This window comes from Cicer arietinum, chromosome 3 (assembly GCF_000331145.2).
Source record: "Cicer arietinum cultivar CDC Frontier isolate Library 1 chromosome 3, Cicar.CDCFrontier_v2.0, whole genome shotgun sequence".
Taxonomy (NCBI): Eukaryota; Viridiplantae; Streptophyta; class Magnoliopsida; order Fabales; family Fabaceae; genus Cicer; species Cicer arietinum.
This window is the reverse complement of record NC_021162.2, coordinates 59,280,760-59,293,966: the sequence shown is the minus strand read 5'-3', so window position 1 is coordinate 59,293,966 and position 13,207 is coordinate 59,280,760. Positions and strand designations below refer to the sequence as shown.

The 13,207-nt window shown below is 32.2% G+C and overlaps 2 protein-coding genes across 2 annotated transcripts; one reads left to right on the top strand and one right to left on the bottom strand.

Moving 5' to 3' along the window:
• The first annotated feature begins 4,445 nt into the window (after window positions 1-4,445).
• LOC101496727 (uncharacterized) lies at window positions 4,446-6,277 on the top strand. The gene has a single exon (XM_012713590.3). The coding sequence runs from the start codon at window positions 4,579-4,581 to the stop codon at window positions 6,124-6,126; it is 1,548 nt and encodes a 515-aa protein (XP_012569044.1). The 5' UTR covers window positions 4,446-4,578; the 3' UTR covers window positions 6,127-6,277.
• A 1,112-nt stretch (window positions 6,278-7,389) lies between these two features.
• Window positions 7,390-13,207, bottom strand: LOC101496395 (uncharacterized). Its single transcript, XM_004492499.4, has 7 exons — window positions 12,999-13,207; window positions 12,844-12,921; window positions 12,642-12,748; window positions 9,280-9,357; window positions 8,932-9,033; window positions 7,947-8,028; window positions 7,390-7,777 (listed from the first exon to the last, which is right to left on the bottom strand). The coding sequence occupies exons 1-7, from the start codon at window positions 13,129-13,131 to the stop codon at window positions 7,656-7,658; spliced, it is 702 nt and encodes a 233-aa protein (XP_004492556.1). The 5' UTR covers window positions 13,132-13,207; the 3' UTR covers window positions 7,390-7,655.

Here is a 13,207-nt window from a genome sequence, read left to right as displayed (position 1 = left end):
GAAGGTTTTAAAATAGCAAAATTTTCGAGTAACTTACTAAAATTCATTTCGAAAATTTAAAGTTTCGAATCCAACATTTTGTTTTGTAAATTTTCGAAGGTGGTGGGGTGTGAAATCTGAATGATAATTTTTAAAATAATATTATACTATTTTACAAAAGGGTATTTTAGTCTTTAAAAAATAGTGGGGGGGTGGCAGGTCAAATTGGGGGGGTGCCTGGTACAAAACTCTATATTTTGCATAATGTTTTATAGAATTGTACCGCGCACCTGATTGTACCTCCCACCCCCCTCCCTTTTTTTTTCTTCCTAAAGATTATTTTATTCTTTTTTGTATAAAATCATAAATAAATAAAAAAAATTATCACTATTTCTTATCCTAACTTTCAAAAATTACAAATTCTTCTTAAATATTCAAAAATTACAAACTTTCAAAATAATAAAAAGTGAGTTTTTTGATATCCCCCCCCTCCCTTTTTTTTTCTTCCTAAAGATTATTTTATTCTTTTTTGTATAAAATCATAAATAAATAAAAAAAATTATCACTATTTCTTATCCTAACTTTCAAAAATTACAAATTCTTCTTAAATATTCAAAAATTACAAACTTTCAAAATAATAAAAAGTGAGTTTTTTGATATTTCCGAAAGGTTTGTTAAATTTTAAACTTTAAAAATTTAATTTTTCAGAAAATTTAATCAATTTCGAAACTTTTGATAAATATCAAAGTTTCGAAATGCTATTTTTCTGGATCCTCTGAAACTTTCGAAACTTTGCATGAATTTGAAAGTTCTGAAGTGTGATTTTCTAGAAATTATCAAAACTTTCGAAAATTTTGATGAATTTGAAACTTCTGAAACGTAATGCTCGAAAATTTCAAATTTCCGAAGTAATTCAATTTCAAAAAATTCGAAAGTTTCAATTTATTTCAAAAAATACCTGTTGTATGTTATAATTAAAATTTTATTTTAAAAAATAAATTTATAATATTAAATTTATTACTATTTTTAAAATTAAGTATGAAATTTATTACTAAAAAAAATGTTTCGTATTGTTCCCAAACTTTCGAAGTTTGTTTCAGAAGTTTTAAGTTTTATTGAAGACCAAACTTCCGAAACAATTTCAGAACTTTCCACGAATACCAAAGTTTTGAAACCGAAAAACCTGTTTCTGAATTTTACATTTCGAAACTTTCATATTATTAGAAAGTTTCGAAAGTTTATGCATTTTGAAAGTTTCATGTTTATGGAAACTTTCGAATGTTTCAAAATTTTGGGAAAAAATGAACTTAGAAAGTTTTCATGTTCATGGAAACTTTCGAATATTTAGAAAATTAATGTTTCGAAAATTTCAAAGTTTCGAAGTTTATCTTACTTTTGGATTTCAAAGGTTTCAAATGTTCGAATATTTGCAAATATATGATTCGGACAATTCAAACTTTCGACGAAAATGGGTGAAAAAAAGATAACGGAAATTTTTTGGAGGTTTTTACTAATAATATTAGGGTCAATTTAGTATTTTCCATGATGATGGGGGGTGGGAGGTACAAGTGGGGGTGCACGGTACAAAAATCAATCTGTGTAACTTTTTATCGATAGATTATACTTATTTAAATAAGTGAATGTCATTTTTATTAAAAACAAATGATCTAACAATTATAGTTTATTCCCTGATTTCATAAATTAATAAATTAATATCGAAAACAACAACTAACTAAATACTATAATTATAAAAAAAACATTAAATATATAAATTATATTTTGTTATATATTAATTATTTAACTCATTATTAGTTGAAAGAATTTGGGAGACTTAGAAATTTATTATAAATTCTTTTTATCTTTATAATAATCTCAAAAGAAAGAAAAAAAAATAGTCACAAGTACATTTCAAAAACAACCTCCAAACAAAATAAGAGGTTATATGCTAATTTTTTCTCCTAATCTCTCACCAAAATACCCTTTTCTATTTTTCCTTTCCAACTTTAAAGGCTACAATACCTTCTTGTGGTCAGAGACAGAAATTAAACCTCACTCCATGGAAGCTTGAAAACAAATCATTAACTAAAGCTTGTTCTAATGTGCAACTTATTAATTATTATAAGCTTCCTAAAAAGAAGTATGCTAAAACAAAACATATTTTCTTTCAAGCAAGAAAGAATAAAGTGTTGTATACATAGCTTATCGAATACCGCCTAAAAATAACTTATCGGTTACAATTTACAAATGTGTAATTGGAAAATGCAAACACACCATTTACTTTAAAAAACATGAATGTTTTTCATTTCATTTAGATTTTTTATGAATTTTATTAAGATGTCTAGCCAAAATAAATTATAAATCATAACCTCACTAAAAATGTCTGATACTTGGGCTAGACAAGGACTCCTCTAGGAATCTTAAAGTAAACAAAAGGGAAGAGAAAAGAAAAATGTGTAACCCTTTAAGCCTCCAATGTCATATTCTCAATTCTCAACTATAAATTTTTCTTGTAGCTAGTGAAAATGACATTAATTGCAACAATAATAAATGGAGGAAATTACTATGATTGGAAGAAGATTCGGAGATGAAAAGAGCACTTTATTGGATGAGTTTGAGAGGCTCTCGTTTGAGGCACACGCATCGCAGCTAAATAAAGCTATGATGGGGCGAAGCCTATCAGAACCAAGGTTGCAAAGGTCACATTCTCGACTCATTACCATAGCTCCAATACCTCTTGTGACTCATGTCATGCAAGAGCCTCGTCTTAGTCATAGTTGTGGTCGTAGATTTGGATCAGGATTTTACATGGTGTTGAAAAAATTAATCAATCCTATTGTTGGAAGGAAAAAGGTGAGAGGAGGAAGAAAACATGTCTCACATTCTAAAGATATTATGTTTTGCAAGACCTTCAGCAAATCATTTCGATTATGATCAATGCCATGCTAAATGATTAATCAAAAATATCATCTATATATAGACTGAAATATCTGTATATTAGATTATCTTTGTCTTATTACAAATATCTCATTTAATTTGTCCACATAAGAAAATGATAAGTTATGTTAATTTAAATGATAAAATAAATTTTATTTATTTAAATGTTCTTATTAATTTTAGATAGTTGAATAGTTAAATGAGTTGAGATAGAATAAATAAAATTATATTTGTGTAAAAAAGTAATTAGTATTTCATTAATAATATAAAGAGATAGATAATTTTAGATAAATAAATATTATAAATGAGATATTTAATATGTTCTAATATAATAGGCTATTATGTACAATTAAATTTTTTTTTGAGACAATGCATAATTACTTTTTGTTCACAAAGTGTCTGCACATATATATTAATTTGGAAAGTAATATTTGGTCACCTATACACTTATCTACACGCTGTGAGAGATAAATAATGAGAGTTGTGTGATATCTGTAATAGAAAAGAGGAAATAGAGAGAATAATAAGATGCTAAATGTATTGGAGTTAAAAGTGTCAAAATATAATGAATATTAATTAAGGCATACACTATGGTGATATTTTTCCAAAGTGATTTATGATTAGGATGAAAATTAGTATGATCAAATTAAGCTTTACATGACATAAATTTGATCTATCACAAAATTTAAAGGTTAAGTTTGACACATGATATGTTTTAGATTTTTATTTTTTTTATTTTTTATGTTTGAGTCGTCTGATATTTATAAAAGCCTAATAGAATCTATTAGCCTATTTTATGTTAACATTTTTAAACAAGTAATTATACAAAATTTTAATAGATTAATGAACTAATAAGTCAATAAAATTAAATATTTTTTTTATAGATTTAACAAGACATTTTTAAATAATTTAACTTTATATGATATTATATTTCAATTCAATTTTATTATAATATATTAAAATATGTTAAAAATTAAAGTACAAAAATATAATTAAATTACTAAAAGATTAGAAAATTTCTAATTTAACGTAAAATTCAAAATTTAAGGTATATATAGTAGTAGTAGTAATAATACTAAAAAAAAAATGTTATTTATTTTTTAAAATTAGTAATTATTATTCATATTTGCTTAAATATGTGGGTCTGATGGATCTAATTTTTTTTTATGTCCTATAATCTTATCATTTTAACTAAATAGATTTATAAAAAAAACATTGACCTTATTTATTTAAAAAATGTTTAATCTGGTCTGAATTTGTCTAAATTATACCGTAAGTATATATTGAACGTTACGTGCTATTCCCACCCTGGTTATGATATTGAATTTCTTGCACTACTTGTTTAATCATACAAATATATAAACCGATGAATATGAAAACTCAAATGTCACAAATGCTAGAATTTTAGGTTTTAAAATTTTGGGACTCGTTGGTTTTAGATGACGATTGTTGGAAGAATGATTGTTACCTTATTACGATTGAGAGACAGAAAAATAGCAAATCAGACAGAGTGAGTAATTAACAAACAAACATTAATATTTTGCATGTACTCACATCCACACTAGTTAGTGATAAAAACCAAGATGTAGCATATGTATAAGCAGCAAATGCATATGCTTATCTTTAACAAACGATCCTTTTCCGGTTTTTCCCCATAACAAACTCATGGCTTCTCCAATTACCAAATGCTTTCAACTTTTTGTACCACATTATACACTCATCAAAACCCCCTCTTTTACCAAATCCAACAATCATCCTAATATGTCACCAGTTAAGCCATTACTTATAACTGCACATTCTTTCTCTCTCACCAATTCATCCCTCCAACACACAACAAACAACAACCTTATTAATTTCAACCACAAAACCACTAAGCTTCGAATCAAAGCTCTTGTCCAAAACATCAAATCATTATCTTCCTTCAAAAACAAACCCGACAAGATTCTACAAAAAGATGCTCAGTTTCAAATTCAAACCATTTCAGATTTCAATCACCTTCTCATGGCTCTACTCATTTCAAAAGAGTTCAACCTTTGTCTCATCATGTTCACAAAGTTATCATCTTTTCAACTTGTTCCAGATTGCTGCACATATTCCATCATCATAAGATGCCACTGTGAGAAAAACGACGTGGAAGAAGCAAAAGGAGTGCTTTTTACTGTTCTTGAAAATGGGTTGCAACCAGATTCTGCGACCATAACCGTTCTCATAAATTCCCTTTGCAAAAGGGGGAAAGTGAAGAAAGCTATGGAGGTTTTTGAATTCATGAGGAGAAAGGGTTTGAAACTTGGTGTTCAACCATATAATTGTTTGTTGAAAGGGTTGTCTTATATAGGAAGAGTTGATGAAGCAATTGAGATTTTGATGGGTATGAAGAAAAGAACCAATTTGGATTTGGGTGTTGATGTTTATTCTTATAATGCTGTTATGGATGGTTTATGCAAAGTGGGTCGTTCTGATGAATCAATGGGATTGTTCAATGAAGCTATTGAAATTGGATTGGTACCTAATGTTGTTACCTTCAACACACTGATTCAAGGGTATTCTAGGGAAGGGAGACCAATGGAGTGTCTTGGTGTTTTGAAGATGATGAAGAAACATGATTGTGTTCCTGATTGTATTAGCTATAGTACTGTTTTACATGGGTTGTTAAAGTGGAATGAAATTGTAGCAGCATTTGGGGTTTATAAGGAAATGGTTGGGATTGGATTTGAAGTTGATTTGAGGATGATGGGGACTTTGGTGAGACGTTTGTGTAAGAGGTCATTGAAGGAAAAAGGTTTGATTCATGATGCAGATGAAGTGTTTGAGAAAATGAAAGACAGGGGTTTGGTGGTTGATAAGAGGACAGTTGAGGTGATGGTTCAGGCATATTGTTGGAGGGATAAGTTTGATGAGGCTTTGGCAAATTTGAATGATATGGTTAGATGGGGTTATTCTCTTGAGGCAATTGAATTTGAGAAAGTGATTGAAGGTTTTTGTGGTCAGGGTAGAGTGGATGATGCATTATCAAGTTTGCTCCTTTTGCATGCAAATGGAGGAATTGTTGATAGAGTTTGTTATGAGGTATTGGTTAATGAACTTAATGCACGTGGGAGAGTTTTTTGTGCTTCCTTTTTGTTTGGTGTTGCATTGAAGCAAGGTGTTGTTCTTGTTCCTAACAAAGAGCCTATGCCATGTGAATATTATGAAGGGAGAGGAACTGCAAGTTAGTAAAGTTACGAGTAAGCTTGATGATGCTGAAATGGATATTGAGTTGCTAGTGGATATAAGGAATTTCATGTTAAGGGTGCTAAGTTGTGGGAACAGGAGAAATCAAAGGAGATAAGTCATGACATGATAGGAGGCTAGTTGGGATTTTAATCTTAGGGTCATCCATGTAGCCGAAAATGGATTCTCTATAGTAACTGCCTCACGACAGTTCAATCTAAATCAATGGTCTAAATTGTTAAAAACAAATTTAAGGAAAAGTGTAATCTAAACAGTTGGATCTCAAATCAATGACCTAGATTGTTTCCTGCAAGTAAATGTGTACTTTTATTAATGCAGGGAATTTGAATCCATGAAGACCCATCCCATCACTCTTATCCACGCTTTTTGAGGATTCACATGTATGCTTCAGTTAGTAAGCCAAGTAAGATGAGATGCACCTTCATGCTTGGTGTTTGATACCTAGTACTAGAGTATCACGGTATTGAACGGCTAAGTAGATGATGCTAGATGTCTTTTTGATGAAATTACCACCAAAGATGTAGTGTCCTGGATTGCCATGATTGCTTTGAACAAGCCTTGAATAAGAGAGTACAATGGTAGCTCTGCCTGTGCTCATACCGGGTTATGCTTGTTGGAAACTAGATTGTTGTTGGATTAGAGACCACATGCTTGGTTCAAATATTCAGCTCACTAATAGGAAGATAGTTTGTTTTATCAAACTTTCAATGTGATAGTAGACCAATGAATCTCTTGACATGCTTCATTCAAAGGAAATTCACCAAAGCAATAACTGTTACTCTATCAAATTTACAACTACTTTGTCAAGCAGATTAAAATGCACATTTATGGAATATGCCTCTTCTTGTTGATACTCCTTACTTTGGAACCATGGAATTGTAAAGATTAGTTTAGCATTAAGATCTGTAAAAGGCCAATTCTTGCATAGACAGCTTTACTTCCATTCGATTCATTAAATTCAAGTTGTTTTTTTGTCAGTGCAATGTGCACCATGACCGCCACAGTTTAGGAATCTTAATATATGGATACAATTGGACAGCAGCATCCTGTATATTCAATATATGTTGTATATTAATTTTATAAAAATATAAGTATGCAAGTGTGCGTGGTGTGATATCTTCATAAATAAAATTGTGTAGTTAATCAATGGGCAAAACTAAGTTTTTTTTTCCATAGGTGAACCAAGACTAGTTAAATAATAGTTATGGTTATTCTTTCATTCTCTTCATCCCAAGACTCGAAAAATATCGCTGTAAAAAGAAAAACGTTAAATAATTGTTGGCTTTCTGATGAGTACAAAATTTCATGCACCACAATCATGCTGAAGAAAAGCGCCGCAAGAGCCTCAGATTCACAACTAACTTACAAGTTACAACAAAATTTTAACTCTGATGTGACGCACATAGTCAATTTGCTATGTTCACTGTTCCATATACTACATGTTATTGTAAAAGAACAAAAGAAATCATGGTACTCTGAACTTTGATTGACACAAAACTTGATGTGAAACCTTAAGCGCGACTTGTGTACTGCCCAGATCTTGTATCAACGATTATTTCGTCACCTATGTTTACGAAGAGCGGGACATTTACAACAGCACCAGTGTCAAGAGTAGCTGGCTTTGTTCCACCACCTGTGCATCAAATTTCATTTTCAGAGGCTCAATAAGTTCTAAGAAAAAAAGGACAGCATAGGACAAAGCAATAAATTTACAATGTTTACAATATAAATTTGGCATTAATAATGTTTACAATATAAATTTGGTCAGAAAGACATTAGCAGTTTAAACAAAATGGCATCACCTTGGGCTGTGTCGCCCTTAAGCCCCGGATCCACATCGACTACACTAAGCTTAACGTTTACAGGGAGATCAACATCAATAACCTGAAAAATATCAACAGACAAGTTATTAAACAAGACCAATAGCAGGAACTGACATCATATCAATTTATAAACGCCAACTTGCTAATCAGCAAAACAACTACTTTTCAGATTATGTCTTTAAAGTGAGCAAGTGTCTCCATCCTTAAATTTTAGATTAAAAATCAAAACAAAATCACATCAAGAATGGATACAGCCTAAATCACTCGAGGAGCCTTGTGTTTACCAATCTAGGCATAAACAAGAATACACCTTGTACTTATCAATGCTTTGAGTGAGTAACCATTGAACCTATTTGACAACAGTCTAAGTAAAACACCATATGGAAAAACAAAAACTCACAAAGTGCATATTGTATCAAAATATATAACCACACAGCATCTATATACCTACTTTTTCTTTTATCTCGAAGTGAAAATAGTATTAAAGCTGATACAACCATACAAATTCAAAGACATCCAGAAAAACTTAAAATTATTGAATTCGCAATACAATTTAGATTAGTTTAATACTTTAGGCATTAGGGATTTGGATTCCCTACATTCACTTCTCTCTTTCTCTCTCCCCTTCGAATTTTTATTTATTTTTCTAATTAAAAAATCAAGGACCACGATGGAGTAATTAGTACATCTAATGGCTCAAATATGTTTGACTGCAGTGAATCCTAATCTAGGCATTAGCAACCATGAATCGAAACTTTCTTCCATTGGACAAATTAAACTGCAATTAGTTACTTCCCCCTTATTTATGTCTATAAAAAATCAATTTAATTTGAGTTTTCAAAATTTGAGCCCACTTTTTGTCCTAGAACACAGTTGCCAATTTTTATCATCATTGATGGCCTAGAAAATAAATATCTTAGAGTGTGGAAGATAGAAATAAATTACTATGAGATGATAAGGTTACCTTTCCATTCCACAATAGCAAATTGCAGTCCATTCCCTCTTTCAGCCACTTTGTTTTGTTCCCAACTTCTTTTTCACCCAGACGAGTCTCCTCATATGTACTCTGATAATATAATATTAACATAGAGCAAGTCCAAAATAGAGGGTAAGGATTGACTACACACGGTACATTAATTTTTAGCTAACTAATTACTATTTACTAGCAGTAAAAGCAAAAGAATTACTGGTAATTGGCTAACTCTTCATCATAACCAATGATTGATAGGAAGTAATCATAGTCATTTTTAAGAGTAATATAGATATCTACAATTAGATTATATAATTAAGGATTCCAGTTTCGAGATGATACCAAGTCCATGAAGACAAACTGATCACCATCTTTATATGTGAATTGCTTTGTTTCCTTGACTATATCTGCTTCATCAATCTGTCAAAAGGAAATGGAACAGACAAGATAAAAACAGGAAAATCCAGTAAAGGTAAATCCCAATAAGAAATTATAAGCAACAGATTGATAGAGAGACAAGACTCTCATAATACTTTGTTGTCACAACATCATTGAAGACTCTCACCACTCACATAAATAGGTTAGATTACCTTAGCAATTAACAAGAAAATTGCAATAACTACTTTTTTGAGGGGTGGGGGTATGGCATAAAGGACACAGACCACAGGACATGGGGAAAATCATCAGCCAGTTTTTTAGGCACTATGATTCACCGTTACATCATTTTCCCCTCCATATCATACTCGATAGGCTGACACACACCAACGCAGTATTGGAGACCCTTTTGATAAATAAGAAAAATTCTGAAATGCTCACGATGAGCCGTTGACATACTCCTGACACGCCGTCGACACGTCTAACTCTTCTTCTTCACATCTCGAATAGATAACTTATGTTGAATGTTTAAACACTCACTCATGCAATTTATATTGTCGCTTCTCTTTCATCACCCATATTTCAAACCTTCATCATTTTATTTTTTTTTATATATGTATCCTAAACTTATCGTATCCTATATTTTTCAAGGAACGACATGCCGCTGTATTGGATACGTATTGTATCCAATACTAGTATTGTGTATGTGTATTGTAGTTTAGGCATATATTGTACGACAAACAGCAGAAGACCCTCCACACTAAGTTGCACCATACTTGTATAACAATTATAGATTGATCCACACACAAGCAAAGCTCAATTAGGCCCTACAGTATTTTGCCATTCCAGGTCCACAATTCAGGGTGGGTCAGGTTGTTTTCCTATGAAGGTAGGTAGGAATCAAGTTTTAAATGCCATATGGAAACAGATTCAGAATTAATTCCCAAGATCTCCAGGATGAATATGAGCAGAGAAATTATGATTCATGAATGTTGGGAAAATTGCACCACTACCAAGCGTAACCTAAATGGTTTATAGAAGATGCCTATATTAACTAAAGCTTGGTATGCAATTGCTACCTGATAAAAAGGGGGTTTCCAGTTGCCAGACAAAAGACTCAAGCAGAACACAACTTGGACATGCAACTGACAAGGAAATCCAAATATTTGGTCTTCCAATTATCCTGAAAAGAGTTCGAATATTATTGATAATAAATTTATGCTAACTTGATTACAAAAGACTCAATACTAAAGTGTGAGTCATGAAAATAAAAGACATTATCAGAATGACCAACAATGGAAAAAGAAGTCATCACTAATATGATTCATTTGTGGAAAAAGGGACACCACCAGAATGATGGTCGGTGGGAATAGAAACCACTGTTATAATCTATTAATAAGAACGAAATCGTATGACAAACACAGAAGAAGAAGCAGCGCGACTCTAATGAAATGAAATCATGGTCGATCAACGGAGTGAGAAATTGCATCCAAAACAAGAGAGACAATGGTTGTTTCGGAAAACTTGCTGAAAAACTTTTCCAGCAGCGATAGCATATGGAAGGTAGCAGTAGACAGCGGATCGTGGAGGCACATGAGCGCACGTGGAGCAACTTTTGACCTAAAAAAATCTGGGTTGTGTAGATTGGGAGATTCCGCTTACAATGGAAGTAGGTGTAACCGTAGCCCGGAACTAGAATACGAGGGCAGATTTGAAACTTCGAGGTTGAGGCGCGATTGGCCGACGAAGCAGCAACTGAGAGGCGTCAAAATGTGTCGAGAAGGCGGCGCGTGAGATCTACTCGCATGAGAGATTAGCAGCGTGTGAGAGCGCATGTGACAGCTTTTGGCGATGCGCTTTCAGACATGACCTGATCTGGAGATGACGACTCTGTTCGCAAGAAAATTAATCGGAAATAGTGGCACTGGCGACAATAGCGAACTGAACGGAAAACGAGTGAAACGTGTCGGAATGTTGGAAAAGAGAAACTACGATTATATTCCCTAACTGGTGGGAACTCGGCAACGGAATAGAGGCGAGATCGTTCAAGGAGGATTGAAATGGGCTTTAAATACCATGTTGAAGTTGTGGGATTTCAGATAAAAGGAGGAGAGAAAATAATAAGGGTTTGAATATTATTGATAATAGCTTTATGTTAACTTGATTACTAAAGACTCAATACTAATCTCTATTTATAGAGAAACATGGACTCAATCCTAAATCAGGAATAAATCATAATAATAATGAGACATATTCTAATATGATTATAAATTGATCCTAGAGAATAACTCAAGATACTCTAATATAATATAATAGATAATATAAGATATTTTCTAATATTCTAACAGTATGCAATTGCTACCTGATAAAAAGGGGGTTTTCAGTTGTCAGACAAAAGACTCAAGCAGAACACAACTTGGACATGCAACTGACAAGGAAATCCAAATATTTGGCCTTCCAATTATCCTGAATGCATCTTTGGTTTCACGGTGGAAAATATTATAATTGTTTTCGTCTCCTGTCAAACGTGATTTTAGTGATGAAAATGGAGGTGTTTGGATACTTGCAGGAAAAATTGAATTAGTCTCCGGTTCTTAGTTTTTGTATAAGTGATATAAAGTAACTTTCCATCTAGTCGAAAAACTAACATTGAGTTTCACGTCAAACTAGTTTTCAAATTAAAAACACCCGAAGATAAACCATTTCACTTGAAACTCAAATGTAACTAAATCAATTTGACGAAAGCCCAAGAGTAAGGCAACCAAATTATTTTCTATTAGCTTTTTATAAAGCAACAATAATGTCAATAAAAATACTCAACTTAATGCATACACGGGTATTTATAAAGCAAAAATGGCCGCACATGTTGACAAAATGGTCCAACCTCTCTCAAAGTTTGATTTAGGTCTCATTCACTCTTGAGCCAGCCCTGATTCAAGTCTACTCAAAACTACTTTTATCAAACGGTAACTCAACCACACCCTCAATCATGTTTTTTCTTTCTTAGGAAAACATAAAGGAAACTATAATTACGCCATATCTCCCTCCGCCCCCAAACCTAGATGCTCTACAACCGGCTATAAGATGCAATCGAATCGACTATAGACAGTTAGACTATAAAAGAAATTCCATAGAGGATCGAATTTGCTCTACCCCCACCCCAAAAGCATCTAATCAAAATTAATCATGAAAGGAACATTAAATACATAATCCATGCAATTTCCAAGTGAATTAAAATCCAAAATTCAGTCTCCTTCTTGAATTGAATCTAGTAACCCAAACAACACAGTGAAAACATAAATGTTAAGCAAAAAATGAAGGTACATTACCGAACTTCCAGCTCTGAAGGTCTTATCAACAGAATTTCCTGTAAGATAATTCTTGAGCTTGGTCCTCACAAATGCTGCACCTTTTCCAGGTTTAACATGAAGAAACTCTAAAAAAACAACGCAAACCCTAACTTACTCACAATTTAATTAAAGTTGAAATTAGAAACACTATGTTAGTAATAATAATAATAATAATATATACCTAAGACACGCCAAGGTGCACCATCGACTTCGAGATTGGTACCGACTTTAATATCGTTACTTGATACCGCATAAATCTCTGAAAGAAACGTAAATATTAGTAAAAGGAAGAAGAATAGATGATTAATAATATTAAAAGATGAAAGTAAAACTCACTGAGAAAATGGGGTTTAGAATAAGGGGTTCGAATACGAAAGTTGGATGGGAATAAAGAAGAGGAATTGCGGAAAGAGTAGGTTGAAGAAAAAAGTGAGAGGTTGAGCTTCAAGGTTGCAGTTCCCGCAATCATGTTGTGTTGTAGTTTTTAGAGGATAAGGGAAGGAAGTTGTACAATTCACATTCCAGGTTTCTAGCTACTATGTTTT